The sequence below is a fragment of the Phyllobates terribilis genome, unplaced genomic scaffold (genome assembly GCF_046119375.1).
Source record: "Phyllobates terribilis strain yellow unplaced genomic scaffold, ASM4611937v1 Scaffold_9__5_contigs__length_417890890, whole genome shotgun sequence".
In the NCBI taxonomy this organism is placed as follows: Eukaryota; Metazoa; Chordata; class Amphibia; order Anura; family Dendrobatidae; genus Phyllobates; species Phyllobates terribilis.
This window is the reverse complement of record NW_027362769.1, coordinates 142,521,307-142,542,648: the sequence shown is the minus strand read 5'-3', so window position 1 is coordinate 142,542,648 and position 21,342 is coordinate 142,521,307. Positions and strand designations below refer to the sequence as shown.

Genomic DNA, 21,342 nt, shown 5'->3' with positions numbered 1-21,342 from the left:
AGATAGGTGCCTTGGGGGGTCTAGTTTCCAAAATGGGGTCACTTGTGGGGGAGCTCCAATGTTTTGGCACACAGGGCCTCTCCAAACGCAACATGGTGTCCGCTAACAATTTCGGCTCAAATTGTTAGCGGACACCATGTTGCGTTTAAAGAGCTCCTGTGTGCCTAAACATTGGAGCTCCCCCATAAGTGACCCCATTTTGGAAACTAGACCCCCCAAGGCACCTATCTAGATGCATAGTGAGCACTTGGAACCCCCAGGTGCTTCACAAATTGATTCGTAAAAATGAAAAAGTGGAAAAAAAAATACTTTTTCATTTTTACGGATTAATTTGTGAAGCACCTGGGGGTTCCAAGTGCTCACTATGCATCTAGATAGGTGCCTTGGGGGGTCTAGTTTCCAAAATGGGGTCACTTGTGGGGGAGCTCCAATGTTTAGGCACACAGGGCCTCTCCAAACGCAACATGGTGTCCGCTAACAATTTCGGCTCAAATTGTTAGCGTACACCATGTTGCGTTTAAAGAGCTCCTGTGTGCCTAAACATTGGAGCTCCCCCATAAGTGACCCCATTTTGGAAACTAGACCCCCCAAGGCACCTATCTAGATGCATAGTGAGCACTTGGAACCCCCAGGTGCTTCACAAATTGATTCGTAAAAATGAAAAAGTGGGAAAAAAAATACTTTTTCATTTTTACGGATTAATTTGTGAAGCACCTGGGGGTTCCAAGTGCTCACTATGCATCTAGATAGGTGCCTTGGGGGGTCTAGTTTCCAAAATGGGCTCACTTGTGGGGGAGCTCCAATGTTTTGGCACACAGGGCCTCTCCAAACGCAACATGGTGTCCGCTAACAATTTCGGCTCAAATTGTTAGCGTACACCATGTTGCGTTTAAAGAGCTCCTGTGTGCCTAAACATTGGAGCTCCCCCATAAGTGACCCCATTTTGGAAACTAGACCCCCCAAGGCACCTATCTAGATGCATAGTGAGCACTTGGAACCCCCAGGTGCTTCACAAATTGATTCGTAAAAATGAAAAAGTGGAAAAAAAAATACTTTTTCATTTTTACGGATTAATTTGTGTAGCACCTGGGGGTTCCAAGTGCTCACAATGCATCTAGATAGGTGCCTTGGGGGGTCTAGTTTCCAAAATGGGGTCACTTGTGGGGAAGCTCCAATGTTTCGGCACACAGGGGCTGTCCAAACACGACATGGTGTCCGCTAACAAATTGGAACCATGTTGCGTTTGGAGAGCCCCTGTGTGTGTAAACATTGGAGCTCCCCCATAAGTGACCCCATTTTGGAAACTAGATCCCCCAAGGCACCTATCTAGATGCATAGTGAGCAGTTGGAACCCCCAGGTGCTTCACAAATTGATTCGTAAAAATGAAAAAGTGGAAAAAAAATACTTTTTCATTTTTACGGATTAATTTGTGTAGCACCTGGGGGTTCCAAGTGCTCACAATGCATCTAGATAGGTGCCTTGGGGGGTCTAGTTTCCAAAATGGGGTCACTTGTGGGGAAGCTCCAATGTTTCGGCACACAGGGGCTGTCCAAACACGACATGGTGTCCGCTAACAAATTGGAACCATGTTGCGTTTGGAGAGCCCCTGTGTGTGTAAACATTGGAGCTCCCCCATAAGTGACCCCATTTTGGAAACTAGATCCCCCAAGGCACCTATCTAGATGCATAGTGAGCAGTTGGAACCCCCAGGTGCTTCACAAATTGATTCGTAAAAATGAAAAAGTGGAAAAAAAATACTTTTTCATTTTTACGAATCAATTTGTGAAGCACTTGGGGGTTCCAACTGCTCACTATGCATCTAGATAGGTGCCTTGGGGGTTCTAGTTTCCAAAATGGGGTGACTTGTGGGGGAGCTCCAATGTTTCGGCACACAGGGGCTGTCCAAACACGACATGGTGTCCGCTAACAAATTGGAACCATGTTGCGTTTGGAGAGCCCCTGTGTGTAAACATTGAAGCTCCCCCACAAGTGACCCTATTTTGGAAACTAGACCCCCCAGGGAACTTATCTAGATGTAGTGTATGTGAGTTTGGTGTGTGGTGTGGTGTATACACCACACACACACAAACAACCTCACATACACTACAACACACACACCAACCTGACATAGGTTGGTGTGTGTTGTAGTGTACGTGAGGTTGTTGTGTGTGTGCGTGATGTTTTGTATGTCATGCTAGTGTGGGTGAGTTCTGTAGGGAAGGTCAGGATGTGTTTAGTCTGGGGACATGTGATGAATTTTGAAACATTCATTCAAACACAGTCCCGGTTTATCAGGACACGTTTCACATTGGAAACGGGTGACCTTTCTTATCCCCCTTTTATGGCAGACCCGGCACCTTTTTCTTACCGTGACCTCACCAGGAAAATGTTGCCCTGGTACCACACGGGAGACTCGAGTTCCAGGGGTGCTGGGGCCCGCTTCTTCTTCGCTTCTAAAAATCAGGGCCTTTATCACTGCCTCCTGGAAGTTGAGGAAGGTGTTGGTGGTCTGGCCTGCACATCGTGACAGCACGTATGCGTTATACAGTACCATTTGAACGATGTGCACGGCCAGTTTTTTATACCAGACTTTCGCCTTCCTCATCGCACTGTAGGGCTGGAGGACTTGATCAGAAAGATCAACTCCCCCCATGTGCTTGTTGTACCCCAGGGCACAGTCCGGTTTGCGGACCGGTGCTGGGGTACCTCTAACGTTGGTGGCCGTGGTGCCGGGACCATGGATTGTGGTCAAGAAAAAGACGTCCCTTTTGTCTTTGTACTTCACCACAACCATGTTGCCGCTACATTGAGCTCGGCTCTCACCCTTTGGGAAAACCTGCTCAATTAGCGTCAAAGGGAGACCCCTCTTGGTTCTGCGCACAGTACCGCAAGCGGCGGTAGCTCTGGCAGAGAGGGACTGAAATAGGGGAATGCTTGTATAAAAGTTATCAACGTATAGATGGTAACCTTTATCAAGCAGTGGGCGGATCAAATCCCACACTATTTTCCCACTTACCTTCAGAGCAGGTGGACATTCTGGGGGCTGAATCCTCGAATCCTTTCCTTCGTAAACTCTAAAGCTGTGAGTGTACCCTGAGGCACTCTCGCACAGCTTGTAGAGCTTTATTCCGTACCTGGCCCTCTTACTGGGCAGGTATTGTCGGAATTGAAGCCTCCCTTTGAAGTGGATGAGGGATTCATCCACAGAAATTTCCCTTTGGGGAACGTACACTTCAGCAAACTTGTTGCTGAAGTGTTCTATGACCGGACGAATTTTGAACAGTCTGTCAAAATTCGGGTCATCACGGGGAAGGCTGTCCGCGTTATCCCTGAAATGTAAAAATTTGTGAATGACCTCAAATCTTTTGCGGGTCATCACCATTCCGAACACTGGAGTTTGATATAAAATATCGGTACTCCAGTATTGACGGATTTCTGGTTTCTTCACAATCCCCATGTGAAGTACCAGTCCCCAATATTTCAACATTTCTACTGAGTCAACGGGACTCCAAGTAGAAAACATTGAATTGGGGTTTGCAGACAAAAATTGTTGGGCGTAAATGTTAGTCTGCTCCACCATGAGACTGACAATGGCCTCAGAGAAATAGACTTTGAAAAAGTCTATTTCCCTGAGGTTTGCTGTCTCGAACTGGATTCCTGATTGGGGAAGGAAATCAGGAATCCGTGGAGCGTAATTTTCAGGGACGGGGGTCCACACGGGGGCACTGGTGCTAGGTTGGGCGTGACTAGCACCAGGTTGAGGGTTACTTACAGATGGCTGTGGGTCTTCTTCCATGGCCTCCGTATGATGCCTTGACCTCTGACGTCGTCTTGGTGCCGGCTCGGTGTCACTGGAGGAGGAAGAATGAGAGGAATAGAGGAACGTGGGGTCCTCTCCCTCACTATCAGCTTCGGAGGCAATAAAGGAATATGCCTCCTCAGCTGAGTACGCCCTAGGGCGGGACGGGCGGGACATTTTGTGTGCTGTGGGTAAAAAAAAAAATCTAAACTTTATTATTAGTGTGAGTGTACGTGTGTATGTGTGAGTGCTTGGTGTAAATCACGTGTGGAGGCGTACGGGGCGCAGGAGGGGGCGCGCTCAGGCGTACGGGGCGCAGGAGGGGGCGCGCTCAGGCGTACGGGGCGCAGGAGGGGGCGCGCTCAGGCGTATGGGGCGCAGGAGGGGGCGCGCTCAGGCGTACGGGGCGCAGGAGGGGGCGCGCTCAGGCGTACGGGGCGCAGGAGGGGGCGCGCTCAGGCGTACGGGGCGCAGGAGGGGGCGCGCTCAGGCGCACGGGGCGCAGGAGGGGGCGCGCTTAGGCGCACGGGGTGCAGGAAGGGGCGCGCTCAGGCGCACGGGGCGCAGGGGGGGGCTGAGGAGATGGAAGAGCCAACAGCAGCAGGGGGGGTATCACTGGGGCAGAAGGGGCAGAAAGGGGGGCAGGAGCCGGCAGCAGCAAGGGGGGGTAGGGGCCGGCAGGCAGTAGCTGGCAGCAGCAGGGGGGGTGATCACTCGGACGGGGGAGGGGGCTGGTGATCACTGGGGGGGGTGATCACTGGGGGGGTGAGATCACTAGGACTGGGGGATGGTGGGTGAGATCACTAGGACTGGGGGATGATGGTGTGATCCCTGGGACTGGGGGATGGTGGTGTGATCACAGGCACAGGAGATTTACACTGAGTCTGCTGCTGCCTGTGATCACAGTCCACCGGCTGTCAGAAGGAGAGCAGCAGCCGGTGGATGAAGACGTGGGAGAGGGAGGGAGCGGAGGTCGGGGTACAGGTGAGAAATTGGGACTGGGGTGGAAGGGGGGTGGAGGGGAAGTGGGGGCTGGAAATCTGATAAGGGGGGGGATACTACCGGCAGCGGATCAGCAGCGGAGGCAGCGGCGGGTGCAGGGGGTCGGCGGCAGATCAGCAGCGGTGGCAGCGGCGGGTGCAGAGGATCGGTGGCGGCGATGGAGGTGGCAGACGATCGGCGGCGGGGCAGATGATCTGTGGCAGCAGCGGATCGGCGTGACCAAACTCCTCTGGCTCCACGGAAGGGATGGATCTGTAAAGTTTGGTCAGCCATAGTAAATACACCGCTCGACATCTGATTGGAGCTAGTGTCCATGTGACGCTAGCCCCCAATCAGATCTGGGGGGGGTGACACAGAGGTGACACTCCCCCCAGCCAATGGCTGATGCTATAAGCATCAGGCCATGCCCAGAAAGTAAATATTTCACCAATTTCCATTGGTGAAATATTTCATTCATTCCGATTGGCAGTTTCACTAAAAGTGAAAGTGAAACTGCCAATCGGAGGGGTTTTAGGCACGGGGGGGTTAATTCACCCCCTGTGGGGTCAACTACAGGTTGTCTAGTTGCAGTAGCAACTGTGACACCTGAGCGACCCCGCTCGCGGGCGCTGCAGGGGCTCTTTCCCTCCATGTCACAGACGCTGTGACATGGGTCGGGAACGAACTGTTTTCCATGTCACAAACGGTGTGACACGGGTCGGGAAGGGGTTAAGAGAATTTTGAGAATGAATGATCAGTCCAAGAGGAGAAAGAAGCAGATTTCTCTAATAAGATAAATTAAAAACTTTCTTATTTTCACTTATACTATTAATTTATGGGGAAAAAACAAGGGTTACTCTTTAAGTGATATGAAACCTGAAATGAAGACAGAAGGCAGCACAACAAATCATGTAGCTTTAGGAAAAGAAAAATAAGGGGAGAAGGTGAATAACAAGAAACATTGTGTAATATCTGATGCAGAAGTCTTGGGAATAGATAGCCTATATCTTCTTAGAAGATGATGCCACATCCCACCTGTCTATGTCTTTGTGCTCACGATCAAGTTCCTCCATCCTGGACTGGTATAGGCCAACAAGCTGCTGGTAATCGGTCAAAATTGATGTTTTCAGCTCTGGATATGGACAATACAGCTCAAGGAGAACTGCAGGCACTTCACCGAAATGATGTGCTTTTTCTTCTGTATCAACACATTCCTACAAGAAAATGGTTTTACAGCTGAAATACGCAGCATTTTCTCTGCCGGCTATGGCAGACTATAATGAGCATTCAGTTACCTGAAGGTCACGTACTGAAAGTTCATTCTCCAGAGCCCGCTGCTCCTGAATGAGTTTCTCAATTAACGCTTTTTGTTGACTCTTAACAGATTCAACCTATAAATATATATCAAAGGGGAAAGCATTGACATTCGGAATGACGCTGTCAGCAGTAATTATAGAAGAGCCACATGTACATGGGAAATACGGTGACAACCAAAACACAGACTCAGTCACTGCTACTGACAATATAAAGAAACCGAACGCAAACTATCATTTACATTTTCCCAAATAGCCATTGAGTATTCCGTCCTTAATGTAAAATTCATTCTAAAACACTATATCACGTACACGGGCAGAAACTTAAAGGGAACCTGTCACCAAATTTGTCACATATCAGCGTAAAATATCAACTTCTTCAGCGTCTGCGCTGCTTTCCCCAAATCCTTATGTAACGTCCTGACTCCCCCTGTATATCCCCGAAAAATCTTTTTAATTTCTCCCGCGTTGTATTCTAATCAGGTCCGTTCGGTCCGATGGGCCTAGCTTCGACCTCTCCACTCCTCCCCCGGCTGCTGCTCGCTGTCCTTCACATTGATGAAGCCTCCTGCGTCGTCCTCGTTGCCGTGAGAAATATTGCGCATGCGCAGACAAATCGTGTCTCGAGCCTGCGCAGTATGCTTTGCTCAACTGCGGGCAAAGCTGAAAAACAGAAGTACGCATGCGCTGGCACACGTATTTCCGGCTCACGTACCGGAAGGATTTTGCGGCCATTGCTGTGCGCATGCGCACTTGTTTTTCGGCTTTGCCCGCAGTTGGGCAAAGCATACTGCGCAGGCGCGAGATGCGATTTGTCTGGTAAGGCGCTAGATTTCTCACAGAGATGAGGATGACGCAAGAGGCGTCATCAACATCAAGGATGGCGATCAGTAGCTGGGGGAGGAGTGGAGAGTCCGAAGTCAGGCCCATCGGACAGGACGGACCCGTTTAGAATACAACGCGGGAGAAATTAAAAAGGTTTTTCTGGGATATACTGTCACGGGTGTGCCAGACAGTCATTCTGGATTCAGCTGTAGAAGGTCATTGCACTTGGCTCTGCAGGCACCTTCTTGATCTTTTCATCTCTGCAGTGTAGTGATATCCTTCTCCCTCTAGGACCTAGCAGTGACCTCTACCTTCTGCTGCCAATTGACACACCCTTGCTGGATGTTTAAATTCCTTCAATCTCTCCAGAGAGTCGCCGGTGATTGCTCTATTTTCCTCTGTCCAGGCTTGAAGTACTAGTAGTCGGCTAGTGTCTTCTTTGAGTTCCATTGGAGGATAGTTGGCGTGATCTCTCTGGTGTCTGCTCAAGCTAAGTGTATTCCCTTGTCTGTTTACCTGTTCTTCTTTAGTTGCAGTGGGGACTGACTAGTGTTCACCCCGTCCCCTCCCTATCTAGGGCCTATCGCTAGGGGCAGTCCAGGATTAGGTTTCATGCTTGGCGATAGGTTCGGAACCTATTTATGGATGTTAGGGGAGTCAGGGTGTTGTCAGATCTGCCTAGGGGTCTCCATTCCCCCTTTCCCTAGTGTTTGGGCTTCTTCCCCCTCTTCCCGTCATTGTGCACTTAGTCCTTCCCTCACCTTGCGTGACATATACAGGGGGAGTCAGGGCCAAAGGAGTCACTTTGGCTTCCGTCCTGGAAGTGTTCATCTTATTCAGACATGTCTAAAAAACGTGATGACATTCCTTTTGTGCATGTCTGAAAAAGAGGATCATTGCCAGGACGAAGGTCAGCCTTATAAAAGTGAACAGCTCCCTTTGCCAGAATAAACAGTATTCTGACGGAAATCCAGACGCAGTGTTCAGCGCAGAGGATTGTATATGTGTGAAGCTAGCCTAAGCCCTGTGTTCTCTGCTTGATTCGTATAAGGGTAGGTGTTAGAACCCTCCTGTTTGTTTTTTCCATCTTGTGTTTTGCGGTCACGTGACCATCTGCCTTTATATTCCAGCTCCGCCCTTTTGGCTGTGCTGGACTTCTGTGTTTGACTGTTTCTCTAGCCAGGTGCTTCTGTGCCTTTCTCTGTCAGTTCATTTTGTCCTTCTGGGACTTCTAGTACTTTTTGTCTGTTTTTCTTTTTGTGTTCTGCAACAACTTCTCTGCTTAGGAGGTGTCCCATTTTTTGTCCCAGTCCTTAGTTCTTTTAGGGACCCCTCCCCTTATGCTATAGGTCTTCGTTCAGACTAGTCGAGGACTAAGGCAGGACTGTTCGCTATGAACAGGCAGCCCGCTACATCGTAGGGATTCAGCTTAGTCTTACTGTAGGGACAGTTTTCCCTTATCTTACTTGTTGCAGATCATAACAGTAGGTGCACACGACCGAGAAAAATGGATCAATTATGCCGAGCAGACTTTGATCAGAGTGGGATAAATTTTTCTCAAAGATGTAGAAATAAAAAGAAAAAAGTTTTTTCCACCTTCTACATTCTGTTAGTCTGTGAACATCGGTCCACATTTGGATCTCATCTGAGTGCGGTCCGATGTTTCCAAGTACCCATAGATTTGAATTGCCAATTTTGATCCGACACTTGGATCAAAATCAGACTTGTCACCGATTTTATCGGACACGTGCACAGCCCCATATAATAAGGTGGGTACAAGTGCTATCTGTGAAAACCACACATAGAACTAGCCCGATGGAATCTGTCGTGTGCACGAGCCCTAAGACTGTCTTTTTCACGATCATGAAAAAAAAGCTAAATCCAATGACCAATAATTGTTTACTTCTAAGTTTAGTGTATTGGTTTATCTTTTTTTAATATTGTAGCTCACGCTTAACATATGCCGGGATTTCACTGTTAAATATTTAAGTTTAAATAAAATCTATAAACTTCAACATGTCTTATTTTCTCACACTGCAAATTACCTGCTGATTTCTGTTTAAAGATGGAATTTTATTTTATAGAACATCTGCCACAATCTTGGGAGATGTATTCACTTGGGAGTGTTCTAGTAAATGGTGTTAGTTACGTGAATAAAACACGTCTAACATGCAAACATATAACATAAGCGGGAATTTATTTATTAATTAATTTGCTCCACTTTTTCCACCTTTCTTGTGAGATAAGTGGGTGGGTTTTTAGTGAGTGGGGGTGCAGTCAATAACATTAAGAAATGTAATAAATAAGAGTCCATCAGCAACGGATGTTGGATAGGAGCTGAAGTTGATCTGGAGCCCTCGGTAGCAGGTGCTACACGTTGAACAGAGGCTGATCTGCAGCCCTTGGTAATGGCTGCTACATGTTGAACAGAAGCTGATCGGCAGCCCTTAGTAGTGACTGCTACATGTTGAACAGAAGCTGATCTGCAGCCCTCGGTAGCGGCTGCTACATGTTGAACAGAAGCTGATCTGCAGCCCTTGGTAACGGCTGCTACATATTGAACAGAAGCTGATCTGCAGCCCTTGGTAGCGGGTGCTACACGTTGAACAGAAGCTGATCTGCAGCCCTCGGTAGCGGCTGCTACACATTTAACAGAAACTGATCTGCAGTCCTTGGTAGCGGCTGCTACATGTTGAACAGGAGCTGATCTGCAGCCCTTGATAGCGTCTGCTACATGTTGAACAGGCGCTGATCTGCAGCCCTTAGTAGCAGCTGCTACATGTTGAACAGAGCTGCGCTGATCAGCTGCATTCAATGTTTAAATCTGGCCACTAATAACAGGCGATAGGAGGTGGTGCCAGATTCGGCCCGCACCAATCTGACTTGGATGACTTATGCCATAAATATTAGATCCCTGGAAACTCCATTTAATTGTAACGTGTCAGTAATAACAGAAGCTGTGAAGCTAGTGTTAACACGGCTCTAGTAAAAAAATAACATTAGAGATAATGATGTTTGAATGAGATGAAGAGTGAAAAGGAAAAATAATCAACTGTGAAAAAACAGAGAAGTCTGATATCAGTGTATTCTGGGGAATCGTTATTCATAGGATCAATGTAATTAAGCTAGATGATAATAATATATAAATTATAATATAACAAATATTCAGATTCATACATCGGAAACAGACATCTCGCTCATCAAGGCTGCGTTGACGGAGACCACATAAAGTATTCGCTTACTTTTCTATATTACCTTTGTAATTCTGTATGAATTCAGTTTGCTCAACTCTATGCAAAGCAATAAGAGAATAAGGCATTTGATGTAACAAAGGTAAAACACTAACCTCCTTCATAATATTCACCGGATCAAAGTCATTTTCCATTTGGGACTCGAGAAAAGAGTGATGTTGTAATTGACAAATCCTGTGTTTCAAATCGTCCCTCAGCTGCCAGATGGGATGTACTGTGCATGCTTTATACTCATCTTGCTCCTCGGATAATTGCTGTTCTGCTTCCAAACAGAAAGTTTTATCACTTAATAGCAAGTGAAAAATTAAGCCCTTGACTGCCGGCGGGAATGCCGATGCATGGAAGAGCGTAGCTTAGAGGCTCCTCTGGGATGGCCGAGGTTAAGCAACTTAACTTCCACAATCCTTTTTATCTGTCTATATAGCTTCTCTCATTTTTTTTGGTCTTCGCATCAGATACATTCAGTACGTATAGAATACTTTCCACATTGTAAGAAATAGCAAACATTTTTCGATAACTTTCAAGGAAAGAAAACTCTTTAGGGTGTCAGGTGTTTTTCAGGGATAGAATTTGTACCCAACATAGTCTGTGACCGTTTACATGTCCGTTTTTTTGGGGACGACAAAAAATGACGGACGTCTGAAAGTTCTGTTTTCAAGAAAAAAAAGCATTTAAAGGGGTTGTCCAGTCAATACATTTTTTTTTGTAAAGGGCTCGGAGTGGTATAAAATTTAAAATGAATTGATGCTCGCGCTCACGGATACCCCGCAGCTTGTGCTCTAATGCTCCGATCCTTACCGGGATCTCCGCTTCTTAGTTCCGTCTGGACACAACGGAAATGCCCAATCTCTGGATGAGTCGAATCACTGTTCAGCCATTGATTGGCAGAGTTGGCATTTCTGATGTGTTGATGCAGGATGTCAGAAAGGAATGGGTAATTGTGGATAATTGCTGGAATGAGAGCTGCGGGGAGTCGTAAAGGACGAGTATCAATTCTTTTCTTATTTTGTTATACCGATCTAAGCTATTTTCAAAATACATTTTATTGGCTGAAAAAGCCTTCTAATATTTCTAAATTTGGAAAATCACTCCAAAAGCTGAGAATCTGCTTATTAAAGGGGATGTCCACTTACTAGACAACCCTTCATTACTGGGCTGAGAGAGGAAAATAAAAAGTAAATTGATGCTCTTGAACACACTGTTTCTCACACTCAGACAAAATGTGAAAGCTGCAGTCAAATCAGCGGCCACTGTGAAGCCCCAAATGGATGTGGATGTTAACAATGGTTAACAATGCTCTATTGGTCACTTTGTCAACCAAAATCAATTTACTCCCTCCAGACCATCAGGGAAAGCTATCCTGAACTGTACATCCTTTTACTTGTCTATATGAGGACAATGAGCTACGTAAGAAAATGCATCCCAAAACTATCTCCTATCTTTTCATGGAGCTTTGGGCTCTTCTACCATCATAACAGGCTGCACTTCTGCTCTCTACAGATAACTCCTTACACGCATAGATGTTAATGCCACCATTTCTGGATGAAGGCTCTAAATACAGTTGAAACCAGAAGTTTCCATACACTATATAAAAAGACACATCTGCATGTTTTTCTCAATACTGTATCTGACATGAAATCAGAATAAACCTTTCCCGTTTTAGGTCAATTAGGATTACCATAATTTTTAATATTTGACAAATGCCAGAATAATGAGAAAGAGAGAATGTTTTAAGGCATTTTTATTACTTACTGCAAAGTCAAAAGTTTACATACACTAAGATTACTATGCCTTTAAACAATTCTGGACTGCCCATATAATGATGTCATGTGTTTGGAAGCTTCTAATAGGTTTCTTGGCAACATCTGAGTTAATTAGAGACACACCTGTGAAGGTATTTTAATGCACACCTGAAACACACTGCTTCTTTGTGTAGCATCATGGGAAAGTCTAAAGAAATCAGCCAAGATATCAGGAAGAGAATTGTGGACTTGCACAAGTCTAGCTCATCATTGGGTACAATTTCAAAATACCTGAAGGTGCCTCGTTCATCTGTACAAACAATTATTCGCAAGTACAAACAAGATGGGAAAGTCCAGCCATCATACCACTCAGGAAAGAGACGGTTTCTGTGTCCCAGAGATGAACGTGCTTTGGTCCGACATGTGCATATCAACCCAAGGACAAAAGTAAAAGACCTTGTGAAGATGATGGCGGAAGCTGGTAAGATTGTGTCAATAACCACAGTGAAACAAGTACTGTATCAACATGGGCTGAAAGGCCACTCTGCCAGGAAGAAGCCATTACTCCAAAAGAAACGTAAAAAAGCCAGATTAATGTTTGCAAATGCACACAGGAACAAATACCTTAACTTTTGGAGACATGTCCTGTGGTCTGATGAAACTAAAATTGAACTTTTTGGGCATAATGACCATCGTTACATTTGGAGGAAAAAGGGAGAAGCTTGGAAGCCTAAGAACACCATCCCAACTGTGAAACACAGGGGCGGCAGCATCATGTTGTGGGGTAGTTTTGCTGCAGGAGGAATTGGTGCACTTCACAAAATAGATGGCATCGTGAGAAAAGAAGATTATGTGGCAATACTGAAGCAACATCACAAGGCATCAGCCAGGAAGTTAAAGCTTGGGCGGAAATGGGTCTTCCAAATGGACAATGACCCGAAGTATACTGCCAAAATGGTAACAAATTGGCTTAAGGATAACAAATTGAATTTTTTGGAGTGGCCATCACAAAGCCCTGATCTCAATCCTATTGAAAATTTATGGGCAAATAAGAAAAGGCAGGTGCGAGCAAGGCGACCTACAAATCTGGATCAGTTAGACCAGTTTTGTCAGCATGAATGGGCCCAAATTCCGACCAACTTTTGTGAGAAGCTTGTGGAAGGATATCCCAAACCTTTGCCCTTAAACTGAATGACTTGGGTCAATGGTACCAAATACTAATGAAATGTATGTAAACTTTTGACTTTGCAGTAAGTACTAAAAATGCCTTAAAACATTCTCTCTGTCTCATTATTCTGGCATTTGGCAAATATTAAACATTATGGTAATCGTAATTGACCGAAAACGGGAAAGGTTTATTCTGATCTCATGTCAGATATTGAGGAAAACATGCAGATGTGTCTTTTTATATAGTGTATGTAAACTTCTGGTTTCAACTGTACCTTATACAGACACCTCTGACTTACTGGCCATGCTGACTTATTCCCTAAAAAAACGCTTCCATCTGCGAAATATGTTGAAGTGACCTTAAAGGGAATCTGTCTGTAGCATCTAGAATCCTAAGCCGTCTTAATGGACATGTAGGTCATAGAAAGTTGAATAAAATGATACTTGGATATCTGCGATGTCTTATTCCAGAGAAATCCACATTTTTGTTAATATGTAAATGAGCTGTTAAGTATTATGGGCCGGACATAGATCTCCCCGAGAATCTACCTCCTGGGCTTATTTTAAATTAAAAGGGGCGTTACCGGTGTGAGACATGTAATGACTGACAGTGTGCTCTCCTGATCTACATTATAGTATGTGGCGGTTTACTGGTCCATGTTTTTTGGGGACGATAAAAATGACAGACGTCTGAATGAGGCCTAAGTTCTATTTTCAAGAAAAGTAGCATTTAAAGGGAGCTTCGGGGATCTCGGCAGCTGTGATCTGTGTGCGGGGGCGTGATCCCGCAGGTGTTTCTATGCCAACGTGTTTGCATGCCGCCTACGGTCCACCGGCCAGAAGCTCCTTTTGGAGGAAGGGGTAGTGCTGTATGCACCGCACATTCATGGCGGTTCATGTCCCTTGCGTGCGTTCCTTACACGCTCCATGTACCAGGATGTCTCATGGGAAAGGGTAAGCGTAATAGAGCCTCCTGAACATAATTAGCAATCATCGGATATATATATGGGCACTGGTCCTCTATGCCGGTATTACATCACTTCCTGATGAAGTAGTGAAACGTACGTTGAGGCGTTGTTCTCGGATCCTTTACATGAGCCGGGTATGCACACGTTTGGTTATGTCATGCATTTAACAGGCTTTCATGTTTTTCTTTCCTTACACTAGCTATCTAGATGCATTTTGTACTGTTAAGAACGTGGTCCTGATACTTTGTTGCCCATATACACTGGGTGAATGCAAGAGTGGGATTTATATACTCTTTCTGGGCATGTAGAGATAGGGATTGCCACGGGATTTAACTTACCTTGTTTTATAACCTTCGGTTGTATATTCCTTTTTGCCTGTTTAGATATATCTATCTTGCGCTATACCTATACACATACTTTGTATTACCCATCAGTTAGATTCATTGGATACCTTGTTCGTCTACTTATTTTCATGTGATCATGTTTTAATTGTTATGAATACATTTTTTTCATTGAAAACATTGTGCTCCCTCCGTTTTAACCGGGGTGGCACCCAGTCCTTTTGTTTGCATACATTATAATATGTGGCTGTTTACAGGTCCATGTTTTTTGGGGACGATAAAAATGACAGACGTCTGAATGAGGCCTAAGTTCTATTTTCAAGAAAAGCAGCATTTAAAGGGGTTGTCCAGCCAATACAAATAACCTCAAAAGGGCTTGGGGTGGTATAAAATGAAACAATAATTGATGCTCGCGCTCACAGATTCCCCGCAGCTCGTTCTCCAATGCTTCGATCCTTACCTGGTTCTGTCTGAACACAAGGCAAATGCCCAATCTCTGGATGAGTCAGATTAACTTTGTTGCACATCTCACAGCAACTTTTTAGATGTCTGCTTTCAAGAACAATAAAAATCTTTCATCACCAGAATTAAGAGTGTGCTGTGAATCCATCTTGCCAATCTCTGGATCAGTCGGATCATTGTTCAGCCATTGATTGGCTGAGTTGGCATTTCTGATGTGTTGATAGAGGGCCAGGAAGTAGAGATCAACAAGGAATTTGTAATTGTGGATAATTTTTGGAATGAGAACTGCTGGGAATGAGAGCTGCGGGGAATGAGAGCTGCGGGGAATGAGAGCTGCGGGGAATGAGAGCTGCGGGGAATGAGAGCTGCGGGGAATGAGAGCTGCGGGGAATGAGAGCTGCGGGGAATGAGAGCTGCGGGGAATGAGAGCTGCGGGGAATGAGAGCTGTGGGGAATGAGAGCTGCGGGGAATGAGAGCTGCGGGGAATGAGAGCTGCGGGGAATGAGAGCGGCGGAGAATGAGAGCGGCGGGGAATGAGAGCGACGGGGAATGAGCGCGGCGGGGAATTGAGAGCGGCGGGGAATGAGAGCTGTGGGGAATGAGAGCTGTGGGGAATGAGAGCTGCGGGGAATGAGAGCTGCGGGGAATGAGAGCTGCGGGGAATCAGAGCTGCGGGGAATGAGAGCGGCGGGGAATGAGAGCCGCGGGGAATGAGAGCTGCGGGGAATGAGAGCTGCGGGGAATGAGAGCTGTGGGGAATGAGAGCGGCGGGGAATGAGAGCTGCGGGGAATGAGAGCTGCGGGGAATGAGAGCTGTGGGAAATGAGAGCTGCACACCCCCTTTCATTTAAAATAGGCCCTAAAGGGAGATTCTTAGGGAGATCTATGCCCGGCCCATAGATCTTAACAGCTCATTTACATATTTAAAAAAAAATGTGGCTTTCTCTGGAATCAAACATCGCCCATATAGATCGCTTAGGAGGGTTGATCCTACTGACAGATTCCCTTTAAGAATCATTCCAATAGCACTTTTAAGCACTGCTCTGAAGATAGCCGGACCGGAAGTGCGCCCACTTAGCTTTCGTGGTACTGTGCTCCTCCGATGCTGCAAAGACAAAGCTGTCTGATATAGCAGCGTCAGTGGTGATGATGCAGCTGGTCTGAACTCTCTATCAAGCAGGTCTGCTGCCTCCAGCAAGCAGGAAGCCAGGAGGCTGGTGAGTGGTGCGCCCCTGAAAAGTAGTCAGCGGTCATGGAACAAACCCTTTAATTCTGAGTCAATGGCTTCCACTTGCTACTTTGATTGCATAGTAGGTATAATAATATAAAATAATACTCTGGCGGTGCGTTTACCTTGAAGTAATAAAGTAGCATGTTGTCATTCTTAGGAAATCTTGAAATGCACATGACCCTTTTCCCTTGATGAGTGAGTATCTAACATGTATAATACATGGAACGGAAATTTAAGGCTGCGCAGTGAAAGAATACATTTACAGAAACTGCTTGATCCAGATTCCTGATTCCTACGCGCTGTCACCTGCGGTGTGTTAACAAGGTGTTTCCTTCTTCCCCTTAGTCTATGTTTTATTAATGCGGCTGCTCCGTGTTCTCGTGTATTACTGTCAATTTGTTCTGCTGATATCATTCCACAGTCTCCCCCGTCTGCTCCTGGATGTTTCCCTTATTCTAGTCAGTGTTTGTCAGATATTATTTACTGCTGATTTTCTCATTTGCATGGTTAGCTGTAGCTCATGTGTATGTCTTTTCTGTTCTGTTGTTGGTGCTGTACGATTCGAAGAGGCAGATAAAATGTGGACTGAATGCAAGATTATCGGATCTGAGAGTCTTTCTACAAGGATTTCACTTTGGGGTTTTAACCTATTAAAATGGGACAGGTACGGATAAATACACGGGGGGGGGGGGGGGGCGATTTTTAAAGTAACCTCGGGACACTATATCCAAATATAGGCCCAAAATGAAAAGTAATGATCTAGGGTTTGATGGATGGCTCATGGTTCAAAACGAAATGAATAATTTGAGGGTTAGGTTGGCAAAAAAATCTTGCACTGTACACTCCCTGACAGAAGTTATGTCGCCTATCCATGTTATGTAAATAAAAGCTTATAACCGGACGTTAAATTCATCCATTGGTTTTATAAATTACTCTTTTGAAAGCTGAAACCCTCCCAAATTTGGTTTAGGTTAAGAAAATAAATTGGCATCAATGCTGAAATATTGATCATTTAATGAACGCAGAATGGTCAGATTTTGGCAAGACAAAAGTTTTGTCGCCTGGTCATATAATGCACCCAATCCTAGCTTACATCCTCACCAGTGCTCAGTAAATGATCGGTTAATTAGTGGGTGTGTATAAAAAGAAACCCAGCACCCCAGACCTTCACTTGAACTGCAACTTGAGCTCTGACAACATGCCAAAAATCAACCCTGCGACCAAAGCCTTGATTATCAAGAGGCTGAAGACCAGATCCACTGCAGAGGTGGCTGGCACCTTTAATGTGTCTCAGCGTCAAGTGCAAAGAATTAAAAAAAGATTTGAAGAGACTGGAGATGTGTTTGACAAGCCCAGGTCCGGCCGACACCACAAGAGAATTGCTGATGAGGAACGTTAGTTGGTTAGAAAATCCAAAGCAAGCCCCTCTTCCACTGCAGCAGAGCTCCAACAGGCCTGGTCACCTCAAGTCCCTGTGTCAAATAGAACCGTTTGTAGGATTCTGTATCGAAATGGCCTCCATGGTCGAGTCAGTGCCCAGAAGCCAGCACTAAACAAAAGGCAAATAAAAAAACGTGTGGCATTTGCAAAGTCCCACAGCCTGCTAAACAGATGGATGCTGGAAAAGTGGCAGAAGGTGGATTTCTCTGATGAATCTTCAGTAGAATTACACCACAGCCGCCGCAAATACTGCAGGAGACCTACTGGAGCCCGTATGGATCCAAAATACACCCAGAAAACAGTTACATTTGGTGGTGGAAAGATCATGGTCTGGGGTTACATTCAGTATGGAGGTGTGCGAAACATTTGCAAGGTGGAAGGCAATATCAATAGCCTAAAATATCAAGAAGTATTAGCTACCTCTTACATTCCAAATCATAAAAGGGGTCAAATTCTGCAGCAGGATGGTGCTCCATCTCATACATCCATCTCTACAACAAAGGTCCTCCAGGCAAAAAAGATCAAGGTGCTGAAGGACTGGCCAGCCCAGTCACCAGACATGAACATCATTGAGCAGGATTGGGGTAGGATGAAAGAAGAAGCTTGGAAGACAAAACCAAAGAATCTAGATGAACTCTCGGAGGCTTGTAAGACTGCATGCTTTGCTATTCCTGATGACTTCATTAATAAATTGTATGAATCATTGTTGAACCCCATGGATGCAGTCCTTCAAGCTCATGGAAGTCACACAAAATATTAAATATGACTCTAATAGCAGCACAACTCCATTCACCAATGTAATGCAACATATATTTGTATTTTAAGATAATTATTTGTTTGAATATCACATTACTTTCTGTGGGCGACAAAACTTTTGTCTTGCCAAAATCTGACCATTCTGTGTTCATTAAATGATCAATATCTCAGCATTGATGCCAATTTATTTTCTTAACCGAAACCAAATTTGGGAGGGTTTCAGCTTTCAAAAGAGTAATTTATAAAACCAATGGATGAATTTAACGTCAGGTTATCAGCTTTTATTTACATAACATGGATAAGCGACATAACTTCTGTCAGGGAGTGTAGAGAACATTTACTATTAAAGGGAATCTTTGTCAGCAGGTTTTTGGCATGTAATCTGACAGCAGGATTATGTAGGGCCAGAGACCCTGATTCCACTGATTTATCACTTAGTTTGCTGGGTGCAGCAGTTATGACAAAATCACAGTTTTCTCTGCTGCAGATCTAGCAGAGCTCAGAATGCTGAGCAGTGTAGAACCCCGCCCACACCACTGATTGGCAGAAAGCTTTCAATCAATGGTGGAAGTGTGGATGGACTAGAAGGCACAGGACATCTAGTCCTCTAGCGATAATCTACTAATAAAACAATAATTTTATTGAAACAGCAAAACACAGCCTAGTAAGTGACAACTTGTTGGAATCAGGGTCTCTGTCCATACGTTATGCTGCGTTCAGATCACCTAGCAAAAACCTGCTGTTCCCTTTAAAGGAACACAAAACCAAGAAACTATTAAAATGGGCAAAAATGTGGTTGCCCTCACTCTTTGCTATTCTGTAGCATTTTCTTCAGTCAGTCTTCTACAAATCTTACGGAGAACAATGGGGTTAATCTCCTCCTCCTACCACTTACATCTTCAGCTGATGACTGGCTTTTTCACCCACCCCCTTAGAAATGAATGAAATTGAGGCTTAAAGATCTTTTGTTCTACTGCAGAGAGGAGAGGCTCCTGCTGCAGACAGTTCTCTTAAAGCCAAACACAAGACAGAGAAGAGGAGTAGGGAAATAACTGAGCTATTGGTTATTTTTATTTGTACTAGAAGACAAAATAGGAACAAAGAAAAGGGGGAAAATAAAGGGAGAAATTACTGGCATATATTTTTAAAGGGAACCTGACAGCTGATACATGCTGCCTGATCCTTGAGCAGTAAGTATCAGACACTTGCTCAGCCGTGTGGGATTCTGACAGTGTCTCCCTGCATGTGTGTATTGGGAGAGACCTGTCAGTCACTGGTGGTGGGTGGGAGATGCTGCCAGAGACCTACCTGTCTGACTAGTCTCCCACGCGGCTCAGTCTCTGATGGCTTTTAAAGCATGTTTTTCTCAGAAACATTGCAGTGCTTCAGAGTCAAACATACCTGGCTGACATCATACAGACAGTGCCTGATACATGCTGCCCGTAGATCAGGAAGCATGTATCAGCTGTCAGGTTCCCTTTAAAGGGAATCTAACAGCAGGCTTTTGCTATGTAATCTGAAGACAGCAAGAGATAGAGGCTGAAACACAGAATTTAGGGATGTGTCACTTGTCAAAGTGAGTGCTGCAGTTTACCAACTGTGAAGGATTTATCATTAAGAGATTAACAATGCTGGACTAGTCCAGCAACGCCCCCTCCTGAGATAAGCTCCTCACTGTCTATGCACTTTGTATATGGGGAGACTGGTGTGGGTGGAGTCAGGCTGTAGTGTGGGCGGGGTTAGCTTTCTCAGCTCTGCTTCATCCTAAATCTAAAATCTCTGATTGTCAGAACGGCTGCATCCAGTAATCTAAGTGATACATCGTTGGATTCAGATTCTCTTTGCTGCTCTCAGATGAGGTAGCAAAAACCTGCGGACAGATTCCCTTTAAGTTTTTGTGCACTTTCTGCGCTTAGTGGACCCATTAAAACTGAAAACAAATTTCAGATATTCATAGACTTTTAGATATAGATATATACAGAGAAGCAATATCCGTATACACATACACACAGTAAGGTAATTTTTTTTAGGAAGCCAAAACCCCTATCGGTTTACTTTTGGGGTGTAGGAGGAAACCCATACAAACTCCATGCAGATGTTGCTTTTGATCAGAATGAAAAGAGGAATCCAGGAACAGAGCTCATAAAAACTGTGCTAACCACTGAGCCCCCATCTAACATGCGGCATTATTCATACCCATACACATAGTCTGACAGGTATATATTTCCCCAATTTACTTTTCTTGCTTACCTGAGATAATGTCTTTTCTGTATGAGACATTACTGTCCAAGAATCCTTACTTCATCTTCCATTCCTCTTATCACAGATTCTTACCTTTCATTATATCTGGCAGTAACATTACAATCCTGGGTCCCATGCCAGCCCTTATCTGCAACTCCCACTCCCTCATCAAAGAACAGTTTGTGTATCGTGCACAGAGCATATTCGGTTCCCACAGCTTTGTGACATCTTATTTTAAATCATAAATCACATGGAAATGTTTTTCTGGTGTAGAACGTTGCATCCGTATAATGTATAATAGCAGGTTATTGCCGCTTCTGTTCTTTGCTAGTCACATGTCCTGGCCTTACCGTAAAAAAAGTTGGGGACTTGTAGTTCCTGCTGATGAATTTAGGGCTTGTTTTCCGCTCAATGTCCTTGAATTTGACTACTGACTTGTCTGACATTTCTCCTTGCCATTTCTGGCATGTTGCAGATTGGCCATGGTTTGATGCTCATCTTGCTCTGAGTACATCCAATCCACCCTCCCGACCACAACGTTTTAATACAATTTTCGAAAATTGCAGCAAATGGTGCGTCCGCCAAAGTAGTGGCAAAAAAAACACAGCGGCAGCGGTGTCAGTCTTTTGGCAACATGTCATTTTAAGGTCTACCGTTTTCGCCTGTTGATTTTATATCAAATCTTTATAAGGTTTCTGCTTACATACACATAGCCAAAAATTACAGGGGCCAATAGAACCTGTATATAAGCAGGCTAATATCCCAATCTTGTGCACCATGGGTAGGGTAATATGACTTTAAAGGAGCAATAAGCATAAAATGC

At 45.0% G+C, this 21,342-nt stretch overlaps 1 protein-coding gene across 3 annotated transcripts in view; it reads right to left on the bottom strand.

Annotated features, from left to right (window-relative positions):
- CCDC148 (coiled-coil domain containing 148) overlaps window positions 1-21,342 on the bottom strand; it is a 226,862-nt gene that overhangs the window by 90,079 nt on the left and 115,441 nt on the right. For all 3 annotated transcript variants that reach the window (XM_073647135.1, XM_073647136.1, XM_073647137.1), the window contains 3 exons: window positions 10,266-10,429; window positions 6,077-6,172; window positions 5,817-5,995 (listed from right to left, as the gene is read on the bottom strand). In XM_073647135.1, coding sequence (XP_073503236.1) covers window positions 5,817-5,995; window positions 6,077-6,172; window positions 10,266-10,429 — 439 coding nt within the window. The remainder of the gene's footprint in view (window positions 1-5,816; window positions 5,996-6,076; window positions 6,173-10,265; window positions 10,430-21,342) is intronic.